This window comes from Salvia hispanica, chromosome 2, assembly GCF_029641045.1.
Source record: "Salvia hispanica isolate PSC_SH4W2 chromosome 2, Shi_PSC_v1, whole genome shotgun sequence".
Taxonomy (NCBI): domain Eukaryota; kingdom Viridiplantae; phylum Streptophyta; class Magnoliopsida; order Lamiales; family Lamiaceae; genus Salvia; species Salvia hispanica.
In genome coordinates, this window is record NC_142693.1 from 2198629 (window position 1) to 2214418 (window position 15790).

The 15790-nt window shown below is 35.7% G+C and overlaps 3 protein-coding genes across 5 annotated transcripts; all 3 read right to left on the minus strand.

The window, feature by feature from the left end:
- Positions 1-586: 586 nt before the first annotated feature.
- Positions 587-3535, minus strand: LOC125211084 (protein trichome birefringence-like 33). The gene is made up of 6 exons (XM_048110774.2): positions 3279-3535; positions 2978-3188; positions 2451-2622; positions 2107-2306; positions 1130-1288; positions 587-1036 (listed from the first exon to the last, which is right to left on the minus strand). The coding sequence occupies exons 1-6, from the start codon at positions 3460-3462 to the stop codon at positions 694-696; spliced, it is 1269 nt and encodes a 422-aa protein (XP_047966731.1). The 5' UTR covers positions 3463-3535; the 3' UTR covers positions 587-693.
- Positions 3536-6116: 2581 nt separating this feature from the next.
- LOC125210993 (protein trichome birefringence-like 33) lies at positions 6117-9017 on the minus strand. 2 transcript variants are annotated; one of them, XM_089066163.1, is made up of 6 exons: positions 8792-9017; positions 8453-8666; positions 8168-8339; positions 7855-8042; positions 6978-7136; positions 6117-6544 (listed from the first exon to the last, which is right to left on the minus strand). In XM_089066163.1, the coding sequence occupies exons 1-6, from the start codon at positions 9003-9005 to the stop codon at positions 6205-6207; spliced, it is 1287 nt and encodes a 428-aa protein (XP_088922289.1). In that variant the 5' UTR covers positions 9006-9017; the 3' UTR covers positions 6117-6204. The 2 variants fall into 2 exon arrangements, with proteins under 2 accessions (XP_088922289.1, XP_088922290.1); XM_089066164.1 differs by having other exon boundaries at positions 8768-9017.
- Positions 9018-10688: 1671 nt separating this feature from the next.
- On the minus strand, positions 10689-14746 carry LOC125202472 (protein trichome birefringence-like 33). 2 transcript variants are annotated; one of them, XM_089066165.1, is made up of 6 exons: positions 14482-14746; positions 13780-13988; positions 12386-12557; positions 11735-11934; positions 11227-11385; positions 10689-11138 (listed from the first exon to the last, which is right to left on the minus strand). In XM_089066165.1, the coding sequence occupies exons 1-6, from the start codon at positions 14650-14652 to the stop codon at positions 10799-10801; spliced, it is 1251 nt and encodes a 416-aa protein (XP_088922291.1). In that variant the 5' UTR covers positions 14653-14746; the 3' UTR covers positions 10689-10798. The 2 variants fall into 2 exon arrangements, with proteins under 2 accessions (XP_088922291.1, XP_088922292.1); XM_089066166.1 differs by having other exon boundaries at positions 13780-13993; positions 14482-14684.
- Between the last annotated feature and the right edge of the window lie 1044 nt (positions 14747-15790).

A 15790-nucleotide genomic window follows, 5' to 3' on the forward strand; every position in this document is an offset into this window, starting at 1 on the left:
AAAACACACTCATAAACATGAATCACGGGTGGAGAAAAATATTGAAATATATGCTCCCTCCGCCATTAGGTGTCTTATTTCTTGGCGGCACGAGTTTTAAGACATGTTAAAAAAAAGTGGGTGGAAAAAAAGTTATTGGAATAGGGATTTCACTTGTATATTGTTTTAAATGAAATACGAGTGACATGAGTTAGTGGAGGGTGGGACCATATTACCATTTATAGTAAAAGTGAATTGGAATTCTTATTCGCAGACGAAGGGAGTATATACCAGACTTATCGCACAGACTAATACCAAAATTACGTAATTTTTGGCAAATCGCGATTTTCAGTATAATATAATACCTTATCAAAGGATTTCGATATGGATTTTCTGGCCCTAATGCTCAATGGGTTACTATTTTAACATGTTCAGAGTTAAATGCGTCATTTCATTTTATTAAAAACAAATTATTCAAATATCGCCTACTTTATCCTTTCTTTATTTATCCACGTAATTTCTCTCAATTCACATCAAGAAATACCCCAGTCTATATCATCCCAATTTATGCATGTTATGTGCACTGAGCCATGTTTATCGTCTCTATACCGTTCCAATTTTATAAACGAACCAAAGTATCAATATATACAACTTCCCCTTGCCTTACAATTATGCGAAACCCTAGAAACAATCCATTCCACTTCGGAGAATCAATCAAAGATAAAAAAGCTTAGCAAAAAAAAGTTCATTCCAAGTATCTTGAAGTCCAGGCAAACACCAATGAACACAATCCGCATAGCTCACCGGGTCGGCCAGCTGCTCGGGCGTCAAAGGGTTCCACTGCTTCTTATAAATAGAAGTGTGGGCATCCTTTCTGTAGCTCGACATCTGCGTGATGTTGAGCAACGTTATCGGATATCTCGACTTCCTAACCTCTTCGTCTATCACATTCATCACATTTTTGTTGTGAAAGTCTAAACCCGAGTAGTTAGCATCATCTATCAAATCTGTCTGGTTGTAGCAATTACCCTTCTCATCACCTCCCCATTCAATAGCTCTGCAAGATATTATCATTCAATAATTTGCATCACATATTTATGAGTGGAAAGGAGTAAATAAATTGTGTGATCATGTTGTGATTGTCACTGACTTTTCATGAAGGGGAGACATGGTGGTGAAAAAGACTCTTGTCTTGTTGGGATCCATGTTTTTGTTAACCCACCACAGCATGCTCTTCATCGCCATCCGGTAGGCCTCCTCCGTTGGCACCTCCGCTATGTCTTTGTCTTTGTCGTCAAAGTTTCCTCGTCTGTTCACGGAAATTTTCTCTTAAATGATAGTCTCATTTTATCATTTCAGTATCCTTACTATGTAGACAAAATGTTTGGCTACGTTTTTTTTTTTACATTTTCTTACATATATGAACCACACTCAAAGGTCATATTTAGAGAATATGTAGGTCATGCTTAGTCTGTTTTAGTAGGTCATGATAGAAAGCATGACCTAAAATGATCTTAATATGACATTTGTATTTTTCAAATCCAAATTTATATGGCATGACCTAAAAATAAACTAAGCATGACCTAAAACAAACTAACAATTTCTTACCATGACCTAAAACAAGCTAACCATGACGGGATCAGCAGTTCGGTCTTTAAAATTGGTTCGACATTGATTATAACTCTATGCACTACATCAATGAATATAAACACGTAACACGCTGGAATCATTAGCATGTGACAATTGAGAAGAACATAGTTATAATTGACCATCATTTTAAATTATTGGATTAACTAGAACTGACCTAACTTGATGGTTTTTCCGGTAATTTTCCTTGTATGACATTATCCAATAAAATATTTTTTTAGTGAAAATGCATCCGATATATTAGTCAGCAAATCATATGTTGACGTCAATGCAAGGCGTTCAAAAAATCAATAATATATTACACATAGATGAACAATTTTTTTAATTCATGAATTACTGTTAAAAAGTCAAACTTAGTAGTTTTCAGGTTAATTTTTGAAGCTATTGAATAGAGACGTAAATTTGACCAAACTTTATCATTTTTACTACTAATTTTTAAAGTTATGGAATTATATGGCCCAATTTTTTATATAGTCTTACAATATATTGAACTTGATGCCTGTCATCCACCAGAGATAAGTGTTGAACACCATTATGTCGACACCTTTCCAGTGCTTGCCGTGCTTGTTGATGGAGCCCTTCCGCACCAATCTATCGCTTATTTTGTGCACTATGGCGTCGTCCGAGTTCGACTCTAGGAGAAATGGCGCCCAGTAGAATTCTATTGTCGCGTTGTAATCCTGTAAACAAGTCGAGCTATTTTTAAATGTCTCATGTTTCAATTTCGATTGTCCATTTTTCATTTATTAAATAATTTAATTTCTTAAGTATCGTGTCCAAAATAAATGAGACTGAAAGGAATACATGTTGTCATAAACATGAACCTTGGCAGTAAAAACCCTAATCGAACCGTTGAGGGTCATGGATTTGGCGTGGTCCGGTATTATCTTGTGGAGGAGGCAAACCATCGACACGAACTGGCCCCGGTTCAGGGAGTCGCCCACGAACATCATTCTTTTGCCTCGAAGAGTTTCCAGCAATAATGTCGCGTTGAAACTGCCGTGTTTCATTTATTATTAGTGTAAAAATTCGAAGTCATTGCATTCACAGTGAAATAAATTATACTCCCTCCGTCCATAAAAAATAGAGCAATTGGTGTATGGGCACGGGTTTTAATGTAGAATTGGTGCAGTAAGATAGAAGAGAAAAAAGTAAGAGAGAAAGAGAAATGGTAAGTGAGAAGTAGTGTTAGTGGAATGATGTGTAGGGTTATTATTTGTTGAAAACTTTCCATAAATAAATGTGCTCTATTTTTTTTGGACGGCCAAAAATGGTAAATGTGCTCTATTTTTGTGGACGGAGGGAGTACTAGTAAAAAGGGTTTTTCGGTTTATATAATAAATCGAAAAACCTTGGAAGAGAGCACGTGTGAGGCTGCCATCGCCAGTGCTGGTACCCCGTGTCAGGATGGCCGTGTTCCTGACACGTCAGCTGTGGGTTTATGTACGGACATTCCGCCTCCTCATAGAGCGGGCGGTGTTCGTCCCACACCCACCTCCCGCTAAAGACGTCGCATCCTGTCTCCGCCTCTCCCACCGCGAAAGCTAGCTTTTCTCTCTCCTCTTTAACACCCAAAAAAAAAAACACCATATTAGCCTTTATGAAAATTCAACTCAACTCGACTCGGCTCGACTCAGAACACGACAACTCACTCGTTCCCGATGGCGTGCTCTGGGAAGGGCGGTTGTTCTCGAATTGGACGACGAAGATGCAGCGGAAGTTCTCGACGTAGAGGATCATGATGAACAGAATGAAGACTAATAGGGTGAAGAAGTACCGCGACAGGCACCGCTCCTTGCGGAGGAAGGCGGCGGAGGACGGCGGCGGTGCCTTCATTTTTGTGGAATTAGTACAATATGGTGTGTGTGTGTGTGTTATACTAATAACCAAGTAATTTGTAGTAGTTGGGGGGAATTTTTCATTGTGATGGTTTTGATTATAATAAGTAATTTAGTTTAGTTTTGCATCAATATACAATTATGGTATGTGTGTTATAATAACCAAGTAATATGAAGTAGTTGGGGGGAATTTTTCATTGTGATGGTTTTGATTATAATAAAAGTAGTTTAGTTTAGTTTAGTTTTGCATCAATGTACAATTATGGTATCATTATTGTAGATAGAACGAGGTTCATTTAACTCAACTTTCAAAATGAATCACTTATATTGTATGGGTGTGGAGTTGTTTTCTCAATGGTCAACCATCTACCTAACCTACGCATTGACTTAATAATTATTAAGAATTCAAAATAAATCGAGATTTAGATGTTTCAACTTTAAGAGGTAGACTTAAGGCGTCCACGATGCGGCGGACTATATGACGCCCTAAGCCCCGCCCTATGCCACATCAGTATTTTATCCTCCGCCCCTTTCACCTGCAATAAGGCGGACTATAGCTCGCCCTAAGCCCTGCCCTAAGCATTTTATTTATTATTTGAATATTTAAACACTACAAAATTCATTAATCCTATTTTTTATATTTGCAAATATATCAATTAGCAAGAATAAAAATATAAAAACACCACAAATTAAAGACATATCCTATTGTCAGTATTTATTTTTTATTTTTTATATTTTATGCTTGCAAATATGAAAATCGTCGGAATTCATTATTGAATTTAGAGAGAAATTGAGATGGGGAAGAGAGTGGAGTGAAAGGTGTGAAATGAAGTAAAAAAAATTGGTGAGATATATAGAAGAAAATACAAAAATAAATTTTAAAAAAATTGAAAAATGTGTGCATGGTCCGGCCTATAGTCTGCTCCCCCTGCAATGGGGTGGACTATACGCCGGACTATGTAAAAATGTGTGCATAGTCCGCGGACGATGCATAGTCCGCGGACTAAGGAGTGGGCTTAGGGCGGGGTGCTGCAATGGCGGACTATGTGACGGACGATGCATCGTCCGTCGCATAGTCCGCCTTATTATGGATGCTCTAATGGTGTAAGATATAAATAAATGATATATAAGGATTATGAATTGTGAAAATTTCTACAAATAGGAGTGAACTAATTTTGATGGACATAATAATTACTCTCTCTTCATTCCTAAAGAATATGAGTTTTAGTGCAAAATTGGTAAAGTAAGAGAGAGGTATGGAGAAAAAGTAATTAAAGTATTGTTAATGGAGAATAAGTCTCACTTCATTAAGGAGAAAAAAGTTTTCAAAATTAGAAAATTCATATTTTTTTTGACAAGTTAAAAAGAAAAAAATGCATATTCTTATGTGCAAGAGGGTGAAAATTAAAAGTGCAACACTCCAATTCAAACTAGAAAATATAAAAGTGCACCTATTACGTTTTCAGGCCCTAATGTCTAATGGGTCACTACAAATAAATTTGAGCGAAAGCCCATACATACAACGAAAGAATGTCTGAAAATAGCAACAAAAAAAAATATATATATCGACTTTGAGAGGCGGAAGATGGCGCGGCGGCAGCTCTTTCCGATGAATGGCTGTTGCCGGCAAAGGCTTGTGGCCGGAGAGATAAAAGAGTTTAAAAGTTTTTCATTAAGTAATGGTGCCAACAAAAATTAATTGGTTTGATAAGATATTGGGCTTCATATATTTTAAGTAATGGGCCAGAAATAGTTGTTCAATTCAATTCGGCATTTTTACTTACTGGGCTGCGTATTAGGCCTGCTTAATGTATGTATATAGGAGATGGACCACAATCTAACTCCCTCCGTCCCGGCTAACATGACACATTTCTTGACTAGCACGTGATTTTATAAGTTATTAGTTAAAGTGTTTAATTAGTGAGAGAAAAGATGGGTGTAAGTATTAAAATAGAGAGAAGGAAATATGAATATTTTAATAGAAGTGAGAAAAGGTTGTTGGGTATATTAGTTGGAGACAGAAAGTTTCCAAAAAAAGTAAATGTGTCATCTTAGTTGGCACAAACTAAAAGAAACACATGTCATTTTAAGTGGGACAGATGGAATACTACTGAATCATGAATTACGATTTAAAAAAATGATTAAAATACTAAACTAGCCGTTTCCCAATTTTTTGAAAAGGAAAGAGTGTTTACTCCTACGGGATGGAAAAAATAGTTTTTTAATTTTTATCCCATTCGCGTACTTCCGTACTCATCTTCACTCCGTTGTGCATGCTCTAACTCGTAACTAGAGAAAAAAATTAATTCAAGTAAAGAAAACGTGACAAGTTTAATGCTTATCCTTATACATATATATTTCCCCACTTTCATATTAATTAATTGAGTTATTACTTTTCTTTTTCTTTTGTTAAATACCAATCATATTAATTTTATTAAACTTTATTCTCCCTTCACTTGTAACTATAGTACTACTATAGTACTATACCATCTCCCACTATATTCTCTACATTCATTTTACTGAACACAACTTTCTTAATCCTCGTCTCCAATGATAAATGCCTCACGAGACTTATCATGAAACCGTGGGAGTACTAACCCGTACATTTCTCTTTTTTTTTTTTGAAACAAATCAATACAATTTCTCCATTGAGTCCACAAATCAATCATATATACAGCTTGCCTTTCCCTTACAATTACACAAAATACTCGAAACAATCCATTCCATTTTGGAGAATCAATCAAGGATAAAAAAGCTTAGCAAAAAGTAGCTCATTCCAAGTATCTTGAAGCCCAGGCAAACACCAATGAATGCAATCGGCATAGCTCACCGGGTCCGCAAGCTGCTCGGGCGTTAAAGGTCTCCATTGCTCCTTATAAATAGAACTGTGCGCATCCTTTCTGTAGCTCGACATCTGCGTGATGTTGAGCAACGTTATCGGATATCTCGACTTCCTAATCTCTTCGTCTATCACATTCATCACATCCTTCCGACAGGATGATCCCCAGTAGTTTGCATCACCTATCATCACTGTCTGGTTGTAGCAATTTCCCTTCTTATCACCTCCCCATTCAATGGCACTGTAAGATATTACTCAGTATTTTTCGCCTCAAGACAAATCTCACATTTATTAAAAGGGATATTGGCATCTAATATCACGAAACTTTCAAAAAGTTGGGCTTTTCCCATGAACTTTAAAGTTGGCAGATGATATCACGAACTTTATCCCGTGTTTGTTTTTTCCCACGAATGAAAAACTTCATTTTAATTATATGGATTGAAGAACAATTTTGGAGGGTGTACTTCAAGAAAAACTATCTTCAAAAATTGAAAAACTTGAAATTTTCAAAATTGTTGTCGAGAAATTACGAAAAAAATTGGGTATCATAATATTATTTGCCAATTTTAAAGTTCGTGGGGAAAAACCAACTTTTTGAAAGTTTCGTGATATTAATATTAGATGCCAATATCCCTTATTAAAATGAGTAATTGTGTGATCTTGTCATGACTTACTTTTGGTGTGTGGGCGACATGCTGGTGAAGAAGACTCTCGTCTTGTTCGGATCCATGTTTTTGTTAACCCACCACACCATGCTCTTCATCGCCATCCGGTAGGCATCCTCCGTTGGCACCACCGCTATGTCTTTGTCTTCGTTGTCGAAGTTTCCTCGCCTGTTCGCAAAAAAATTACTCTTGAAAGATAGTCTAGTTTTATCATTTTAGTATTACATCTAGTCAATCTCGCAACTTTAGAAAACAGGCAATCATAACATATTAATAAAAAAATAATTCCAACATAATCTTTGATTTGAGAGAAATTATGTGCATAAGAAAAATACTACGTAGACAAAATGTTCGACTATATATTCAAACAATATCGTTAATACATTTAGTCAATCATATTTTTAATATTTATACATACATGCACAGCATCAGGAATCTTTTGCATGTGACAATTATGTGATTAACTAGTTGACCAAACTTGATGGCTTTTCCAATTATTAATATATTATTTTTCACCACATGGTCCACCACTTTCTCCACATGGACAAATTGTTGAAATAGTTATGAGGTTGGGTCAAAATTGTTGCGTCCCTCAACTAAGAAAAATAGTAGTAGTATGACATTATCCAATAAAATTTTCTTTTAGGGAATTTGTATTTGATTTTTCAGTCAAGAAATCATATGTTGACGTCAATACATGTGAGTTGTTCAGTTACGCATAGGCAAAAAATATTTCATCATGTAACTATTGTAAAATATTCAAACTTAATAGTTTTTCTAGTTAATTTTTGAAGATACGGTATAAGCTTAAAAACAAATTTATAATTTTTACGATAATTTTTAAAATAATGGAACTATATGGCCCTATTTTTAGGTATAGTCTTACAATAGTATATTGAACTTGAGGCCTTTCATCCACCAGAGATAGGTATTGAACACCATTATGTCGACACCTTTCCAATGCTCGCCGTGCTTGTTGATCGAGCCCTTCCGAACCAACCTTACTATGGCATCGTCCGAGTTCGACTCTAGGAGAAATGGCGCCCAGTAGAATTCTATTGTCGCGTTGTAATCCTGTAAACAAGTCAAGCTATTTTTAAATGTCTCATGTTTCAATTTCGATTGTCCATTTTTCATTTATTAAATAATTTAATTTCTTAAATATCGTGCCCAAAATAAATGTTGTCATAAACATGAACCTTGGCGGTAAAAACCATAAACGAACTGTTGGTGGTCATGGATTTGGCGTGGTCCGGTATTATCTTGTGGAGGAGGCAAACCATCGACACGAACTGGCCCCGGTTCAGAGAGTCGCCCACGAACATCATTCTCTTGCCTCGAAGAGTTTCTAGCATTAATGTCGCGTTGAAACTGCCGTGTTTCATTTATTATTAGTGTAAAAATTCGAAGTCATTGCATTCATAGTGAAATTAATTATACTAGTAAAAAGGGTTATTTCGGTTTATATAATAAATCGAAAAAACCTTGGAAGAGAGCACGTGTGGGGCTGCCATCGCCAGTGCTGGTAGCCCTTGTCAGGGCGGCCGTGTTCCTGACACGTCAGTTGTGGTTGTATGTATGGACATTCCGCCTCCTCGTAGAGCGGGTAGTGTTCGTCCCACACCCACCGCCCACTAAATACGTCGCAGCCTGTCCCCGCCTCTCCCACCGCGAAAGCTAGCTTTTGTCTCTCCTTCACTTAACACAAAAAAAAGAAATTAAAAAAAAAAAAAAAAAAAAATCAAATCCATATTAGCCCTTAAAAGAATTCAACTCGACTCGACTCGACTCGACTCGACTCGACTCAAAACACGACAACTCACTCGTTCCGGTTGACGAGCTCTGGTCTAAGCCGCCGAAGATGCAGCGGAAGCTCTCAGCGTAGAGGATCATGATGAACAGAATGAAGGCTAATAGGGTGAAAAAGTACCGCGACAGCCACCGCCCGTCGCGGAGGAAGGCGGCGGAGGAGGGCGGCGGTGACTTCATTTTTGTGGAATTAACTACATGTGGTATTGAGGTGTGTGTTATAACCATGTATGAAGTGGTTGGGGGAATATTTGATTGTGATTGTTTTGATTATAATAAGTAATCCCTTTGTCCCCCATTAATTGTCCATTTTGGTTTCGGCACAGATTTTAAGAAATGTAAAGGAATATGGGTTAAAAAGTTAGTGGAATATGATTCTCATTTTTATTTATTAATTTTATAATAAAATGTGAGTGAAATAAATTAGTGGAATGTGGAGCTTACTTACTATTTATGGTAAAAGTAAAAGTGAACAATTAATTGGGGACGGACGAAAATGATAAAGTGAACAATTAGTGAGGGACTTATAGAGTAATTTAGTTTAGTCAATATACAGCTATGGTACAATTATTTTAGATAGAATGAGGTTCATTTAAATTCATTTCATATGATTCACTAATCTTGTATTGTGGTGGAGACGTGGAGTTATTTTCTCTAAGGTCAACCATCTACCTAATCTATGCATGGAATTTTTTGTAATTATTAAGAAATTAAAATAAATCGAGATTTAGATGTTTTAACTTTTAAGAGGGGTATATGCATGTAAACTTGTAAACTGATAAACTTATGTCAAATTTTGAATTTGCGTACTTATTTTTTTAAAATTTGTCAATCATTACTCCATTAGTAGTCATTAATTTTTCCGCACGAATCATCACGTGTTTTAAGAAATGTGAGTTTAGAGAAAAATAGGTTGAGCATTATTAATTAAAAGTGTGACTCATGTCATTAGTAGTGTTTAATTATGTAGTTAATTTAGTGGTAGACTTCATGGTTAAGTTGTAAATAAATGATACTCCCTTCGTCTCTAAAAAATAAACTAGTTTTACTATTTTGGATCGTCTCTCAAAATTAGACAGGGTCTAAATTATAAAAGTTTTTCAACAAATAATAATCCTACACGTTATTTATAATATAGACCTCCCAATTCACTATGCACTATCTTTTTTCTCTTTCTCTCTCATTTTTTCTAATTTCTCTTAGTGGCCGAAGTAGAGAGAGGAGTTTAAAAGTTTTCATTAAATAATGGGGCCAAAAAAATTAATTGGTTTGATCAGATATTGGGCTTCATATATTTTAAGTAATGGGCCAGCAATATTTGTTTTATTTTTTAATACTTGTGGGCTGCATATTAGGCCTGCTTAATCAATTCGGCATTTTTACTTTAAATTAAAGAGTTTACAATGTATCAACTATCAAGCTCCAATGAAATGAATTAATATTTTTTTTAAAAAGGATTAAAAAACTAAACCAGCCGTTTCCTAATTTTTTGAAAAAAAAGAGCGTATACTCTTATGCAACGGAGAAAGTGGTTTCTAATTTTTAACCCATTCGCGTGCTTTTGTACTCATCTTCACGGTGGCAACCCGTGGTTAGAGACTAAGCATGCGGCGGCGTGTTCTAGGCAGACACGAGCACGCCGTTGTGCATGTTCCATATTAATTAATTGGGTTGTAATTTTTCGTTATCGATACCATATCTTTTGTTAAAAACCAATCATATTAGTTTTATCAAACTTTTTTCTCTCTTACTTGTTACTATACCATCTCCTTCTATATTCTCTCCATGCAATTTACTGAACACAACTTTCTTAATCCTCGTCTCCAACGATAAATGCCTCACGTGACTTATCATGAAACAGTGGGAGTACTAACCCGTACATTTCTCTTTTTTTTTTTTGAAAAAAATCAATAAAATTTCTCCAAGTCCAAGAATCAATCACAACATCAAATATACACCTTGCCTTTCCCTTACAATTACACAAAATCCTCGAAACAATCCATTCCACTTTGGAGAATCAATCAAGGATAAAAAAGCTTAGCAAAAAGAAGCTCATTCCAAGTATCTTGCAGCCCAGGCAGACACCAATGCGTGCAATCGGCATAGCTCACCGGGTCCACGAGCTGCTCGGGCGTTAAAGGGCTCCATTGCTTCTTATAAATAGAAGTGTGCGCGTCCTTTCTGTAGCTCGACATCTGCGTGATGTTGAGCAACGTAATCGGATATCTCGACTTCCTAAACACTTCCCCTATCACATTCATCACATTCTTCCGACAATCCGATCCCCAGTAGTTTGCATCATCTATCATCTCTGTCTGATTGTAGCAATTTCCCTTCTCATCACCTCCCCATTCAATAGCTCTGTTTGATATTACTCAGTATTTTTCGCCTCAAGACAAATTTCACATTTATTAAATGGAGTAAAAGATTGGTGATTGTTAGTACTTACTTTTCGTGTGTGGGCGACATGGTGGTGAAGAAGACTCTCGTCTTGTTCGGATCCATGTTTTTTTTAACCCACCGCAGCATGCTCTTCATCGCCATCCGGTAGGCGTCCTCTGTTCGCATCACCACTACGTCTTTGTCTTTGTCGGCAAAGGTTCCTTGTCTGTCTCCAAAAAAATAGTCTCTTTTTGTCATTTTACTAAATTTAAATACGACATATTACACTAAAGTTAAATTAACAGAAGGTATGTCGCACAACAACCAAGGAAATTGACCACTTTCATAAATGTACCAAGGACGTAGATTTGACAACATACCAACACCTATTCAACCTTATTTTCAATTCGAGAAAAGTATATGTCACATCAACAATATATCACATATATTGCTTATATTTCTCATAACAAGAGCATTTTCTACATGCACATTATATTAACCACTTCTATTAAAGTTCGGATCGATCAATATTAGTCCTATTTTTTATGTACGGAGTGAGTATTTTTTCGACTTACAGTATATTGAACCTTAGGCCCGTCATCCACCAGAGATAGGTGTTGAACACCATTATATCGACTCCTTTCCAATGATTGCCATGCTTGTTGATGGAGCCCTTCCGCACCAACCGGTCACTTACTCTGTGCACAATGGCATCGTCAGAGTTCGACTCCAGGAGAAATGGCGCCCAATAGAATTCTATTGTCGCATTGTAATCCTATAAATGAATTGAGCTATTTTAAATGTCACATTTTCCAATTTGGATTGTCCCGCTACATTATAAACTAGAACTAGGGGGTACATGTGACATGTCTTATATGTAGTTGAACGCCAATTAATAATCTGATTGACTTTGTCTAATATAATAAAGAGTAAAAGGCCAAAATTGGTCCTGAACATATATGCATTTTATGATTTTGGTCCTTTACTTTATCTTTTGAATTTTTGCATCCTGAACATTTCAACTCAGATCACAATTGGTCATACACTAACAATTCCATCAATTTTTAAACGGTTTTAAACTGCTACCCCCTAAATTAGAATTAGGGGGTACATGTGACATTTTTTATATGTAGTGGAAAGCCAACTAATAATCTAATTTTGACTTTGGCTGATATAATAAATACTTGTGCCCAAAAGAAATGAGACAAATAGCATCGATCACGTACCTTGGCTGTGAAAACCGTGAGGGAGCCATTGGTGATCATGGATTTCCGGTCGTCGGGTATGATCCTGTGGATGAGGCACACCATCGAAACGAACTGGCCCCGGTTTAGAGAGTCGCCCACAAACATCATTCTCTTGTCTCGAAGAGTTTCTAGCATTAATGTCGCGTTGAAACTGCGATGTTTCAAGCACTGGGTGTTAATTTTGAGCCAAAGTTAATTACATATATAATGTTGGTTGTCGAGAAAATTACTTCTACTGTTCTACCATAGTTGAGACGTTTTTTGGCAGGAGATTCGGAAAAATATGTTTACTAGATAATAAAATAAGAACGAGACTAAAGTTTTAGATAGGATTAGAAAGAGAAAATACGTTAATTGTGACTACCACATATAGTAATGACTCAAATTTGACAGAACTTTTCAGAATAGAAAAACGATTCAACTTTGGTGGAACTGATGGATTATATTCTTTTATAAGAATGCATTGACATGGATTGTGATATTGTGAAACTTATATTGATCAAGTTAATCTAATTAATTACTAAAATTAAAATGTTTGTTCCAAATGGGATACAAATGAAGATGTTGCATTCATTACATACATCATTGTAGATTTTCGGGATTGAAAGACTAAGAAAGTGATTGGCTTCGTAACAAAATTAATTATACTGAAAATGAAAATTTTGATGAGATTTGAATGCAGATGTTGTATTCATTCAATAAGAAATGCATCATTGTAGATTTTTGCATTCAAAATGACAAAAAAGTGATTGCATTTGCAATAAACTATTTATATTAAAAATTACTCACTTCATTCCCATTTATTGATTCGTTTACATTTTGAAAAGTTTTACTCCCTCCGTCCGTGATTAGGAGTCCCGGTTACTTTTGCGCACCCGTTTTATAAAAATAATAAAAAATAGTTAAAGTGGAGAAATGGTAAAGCAAGAGAGAGAATAATGTTGACAAGAGTCTTCTCAATATTATCCTCTTTTTTACTTTATCATTTTTCCACTTTAATTATTTTTTATCATTTTTATAAAATAGGTGCGCAAAAGTGACCGGGACTCCTAATCGCAGACGGAGGAAGTACTTAATATAACAGAGTATTTTTATTTTTGGCAAAGTATTACATTTATCTTTCCTTATCTTATTCTATCTTCATTTAATATGCAATATTAAGCATTTTTTTTTACTAATCTCTGTACCGATGAGAAACAACTCAACTAACAAAAAACAGAGATATACCATATGAGATTCAAATGCAAATATGTATTCATTCAATAAAAATTGAATTAATAGTAATTACATTCGTACTAAAATTAATTAAATTTGTTCATCTTATTTTCATTTAATATAAAAATAAATCTTAGTGATGGAAGGGCTAAAAATACCTTGGAAGTGAGCAGCCGTGAGGCTGCCATCGCCAATGCTGATAGTCCGTGTCGGGGCGGCCGTGTTCCTGACACGTCAGCTGCGGCTGAATGTACGGACACTCCGCCTCCTCGTACAGCGGGCGGTGCTCGTCCCAAACCCACCGCCCGCTGAAGACATCACAGCCGCCCTCGGCCTCTCCCACCGCAAAAGCTAGCTTTTCTCCCTTCTTCTCTTTCCACCAAAAATTTAAAAAAATCACACACATTAGTATTTCCTATTAAAAATGAGTCACTCATCCTTTAAAAAGTCGCATAAAAGGGAGGATTATTCTATCTTAAATAGATTAGATGAGATCTTCACCAAAAAATGGATTATCCTATCTTAAATAGATTAGATGGGATCTTCACCAAGTCAGATGTGGAACAAAATTTAAGAAATTTAACACACCCTCGAACGTAACCAAATTTAAGAAATTTAACACACCCCCGAACGTATGGCCGCCAGGTGTGACACTGATACAGACCAAACATGAGAATTCATCCCAAAAGACTAACCTGTTAGGTGAGAGAGCCCATTTAGTCTATATGGCTCACACCAGTTGTTCTCACGACCGATATGGGAATTGAGTCCTCATCAAACACATCGGACTTCAACTCACCCCTTAAAACAGTTATGCACATTCAACTCGACTCGACTCGACTCAAAACACGAAAACTCACTTGCTCGCTCGGGTAAGGGCGGTAGTCGTAGAATTGGCCGCCGAAGAAGCATTGGAAGTCCTCGCCGTAGAGGATTGTTACGAACAAAATGAACGCGAGAAGGGCGAAGAGGTACGGCGACAGCCGCGCCCTGCGGAGGACGGCGGCGGAGGACGGCGGCGGCGCCTTCATTTTTTGTGATAATTTTGTTGTTTGAATGAATACAAGTGTGGATTAGTTTGGAGGGTGGTTTTATTCCAGTTGTTTCATTGCTGTATGAGGAATTGTTTTGGTTATAATTAATTTGTCATATGTGAAGTGGAAAACAAGGAATACTACTAAATATTTAATTTATTTCATTTTAGTTTAGTTTTGTAACAATGTACAATTGTGGTGTTAATGGAAGGTGGAGGGTGCATTTCGATGGTTATGCTTTACAGTTTGTGACAGTGATTTTGGTTTTGAAATTTGGATTTTGGTGACGTTATTGAGATTAATTATTTTAAAACTAATTTTGTATGCTTGTGCGACAATTATTTTTTCACAGGTCAGCCATCTACCTAATCCATGGGTTTTATTATTTTATAATTTAAAGGAAATTGAGTATTATTGAAAAATTAAAGCTTAGCCAAATTTTAGTATGTTTTGCAATTTTAAAAATCAGTCAGAAAAATATGAAGTTTGAATTTGAATGCAATTATTCCAAAGTGAAATTTTTGGTCGATTACGCATAATATATTGTTTGTAGTATTTTTTTTACCCAGGCGATTTCGTTTTCTTTATCAGTAGACAACATTGTTTAACTCATTGACGGCGGTATTTTGAATTGTCATATCAGATAAAATTTCACAATTAAATTATTTGAATTGTCATATCAGATAAAATTTCACAATTAAAAAATATAATATAATAATTGAGAATAAATCTGAACTTCAATTATTCTTGCTTATTATAATGTTAGGTTCGTGATCATCAATGATATCACTAAAATATATTTAGTATATAGTACTCCATGCGTGGACGGTGGACTTGACGATATGAGAGCTTCTAAGAAATATGGAAAATGAGAAGAAAACAATAGTGAAATGCAAAGTTACATTTTTATATTCTTATTAGTTTAACAATAAATGAGTGAAATAATTTAGTGGAATATATGATATATTTACCAAAAATAATAAGCGGACGGAGGAATTATTACCATGTGAGAGTATGTAATACTGATACATGAATTCGAAATTAATTAAACTTACTCTTAAAAATTAAATAGAAACCTATATTTATATGATCATTCTCAAGTACTTTTTGGGTCATTTCTTTCATAGTATGAATT

Excerpts from the sequence above, each read along its gene's own strand:
- LOC125202472 (XM_089066165.1), bottom strand. The coding sequence starts at position 14,652 with ATGAAGGCGCCGCCGCCGTCCTCCGCCGCCGTCCTCCGCAGGGCGCGG. Across the intron at positions 12,558-13,779 it reads CACGGCTGCTCACTTCCAAG|TTTCAACGCGACATTAATGC; the intron begins GTATTTTTAGCC and ends GAAACATCGCAG. Across the intron at positions 11,139-11,226 it reads ATGTCGCCCACACACGAAAA|AGCTATTGAATGGGGAGGTG; the intron begins GTAAGTACTAAC and ends AATATCAAACAG.
- LOC125211084 (XM_048110774.2), bottom strand. The coding sequence starts at position 3,462 with ATGAAGGCACCGCCGCCGTCCTCCGCCGCCTTCCTCCGCAAGGAGCGG. Across the intron at positions 2,307-2,450 it reads TTAGGGTTTTTACTGCCAAG|GATTACAACGCGACAATAGA; the intron begins GTTCATGTTTAT and ends ACTTGTTTACAG. Across the intron at positions 1,037-1,129 it reads ATGTCTCCCCTTCATGAAAA|AGCTATTGAATGGGGAGGTG; the intron begins GTCAGTGACAAT and ends AATATCTTGCAG.
- LOC125210993 (XM_089066164.1), bottom strand. The coding sequence starts at position 9,005 with ATGGTTATAACACACACCTCAATACCACATGTAGTTAATTCCACAAAA. Across the intron at positions 8,340-8,452 it reads CACACGTGCTCTCTTCCAAG|TTTCAACGCGACATTAATGC; the intron begins GTTTTTTCGATT and ends GAAACACGGCAG. Across the intron at positions 7,137-7,854 it reads CTCAAGTTCAATATACTATT|GCGAGGAAACTTCGACAACG; the intron begins GTAAGACTATAC and ends TTTTGCGAACAG.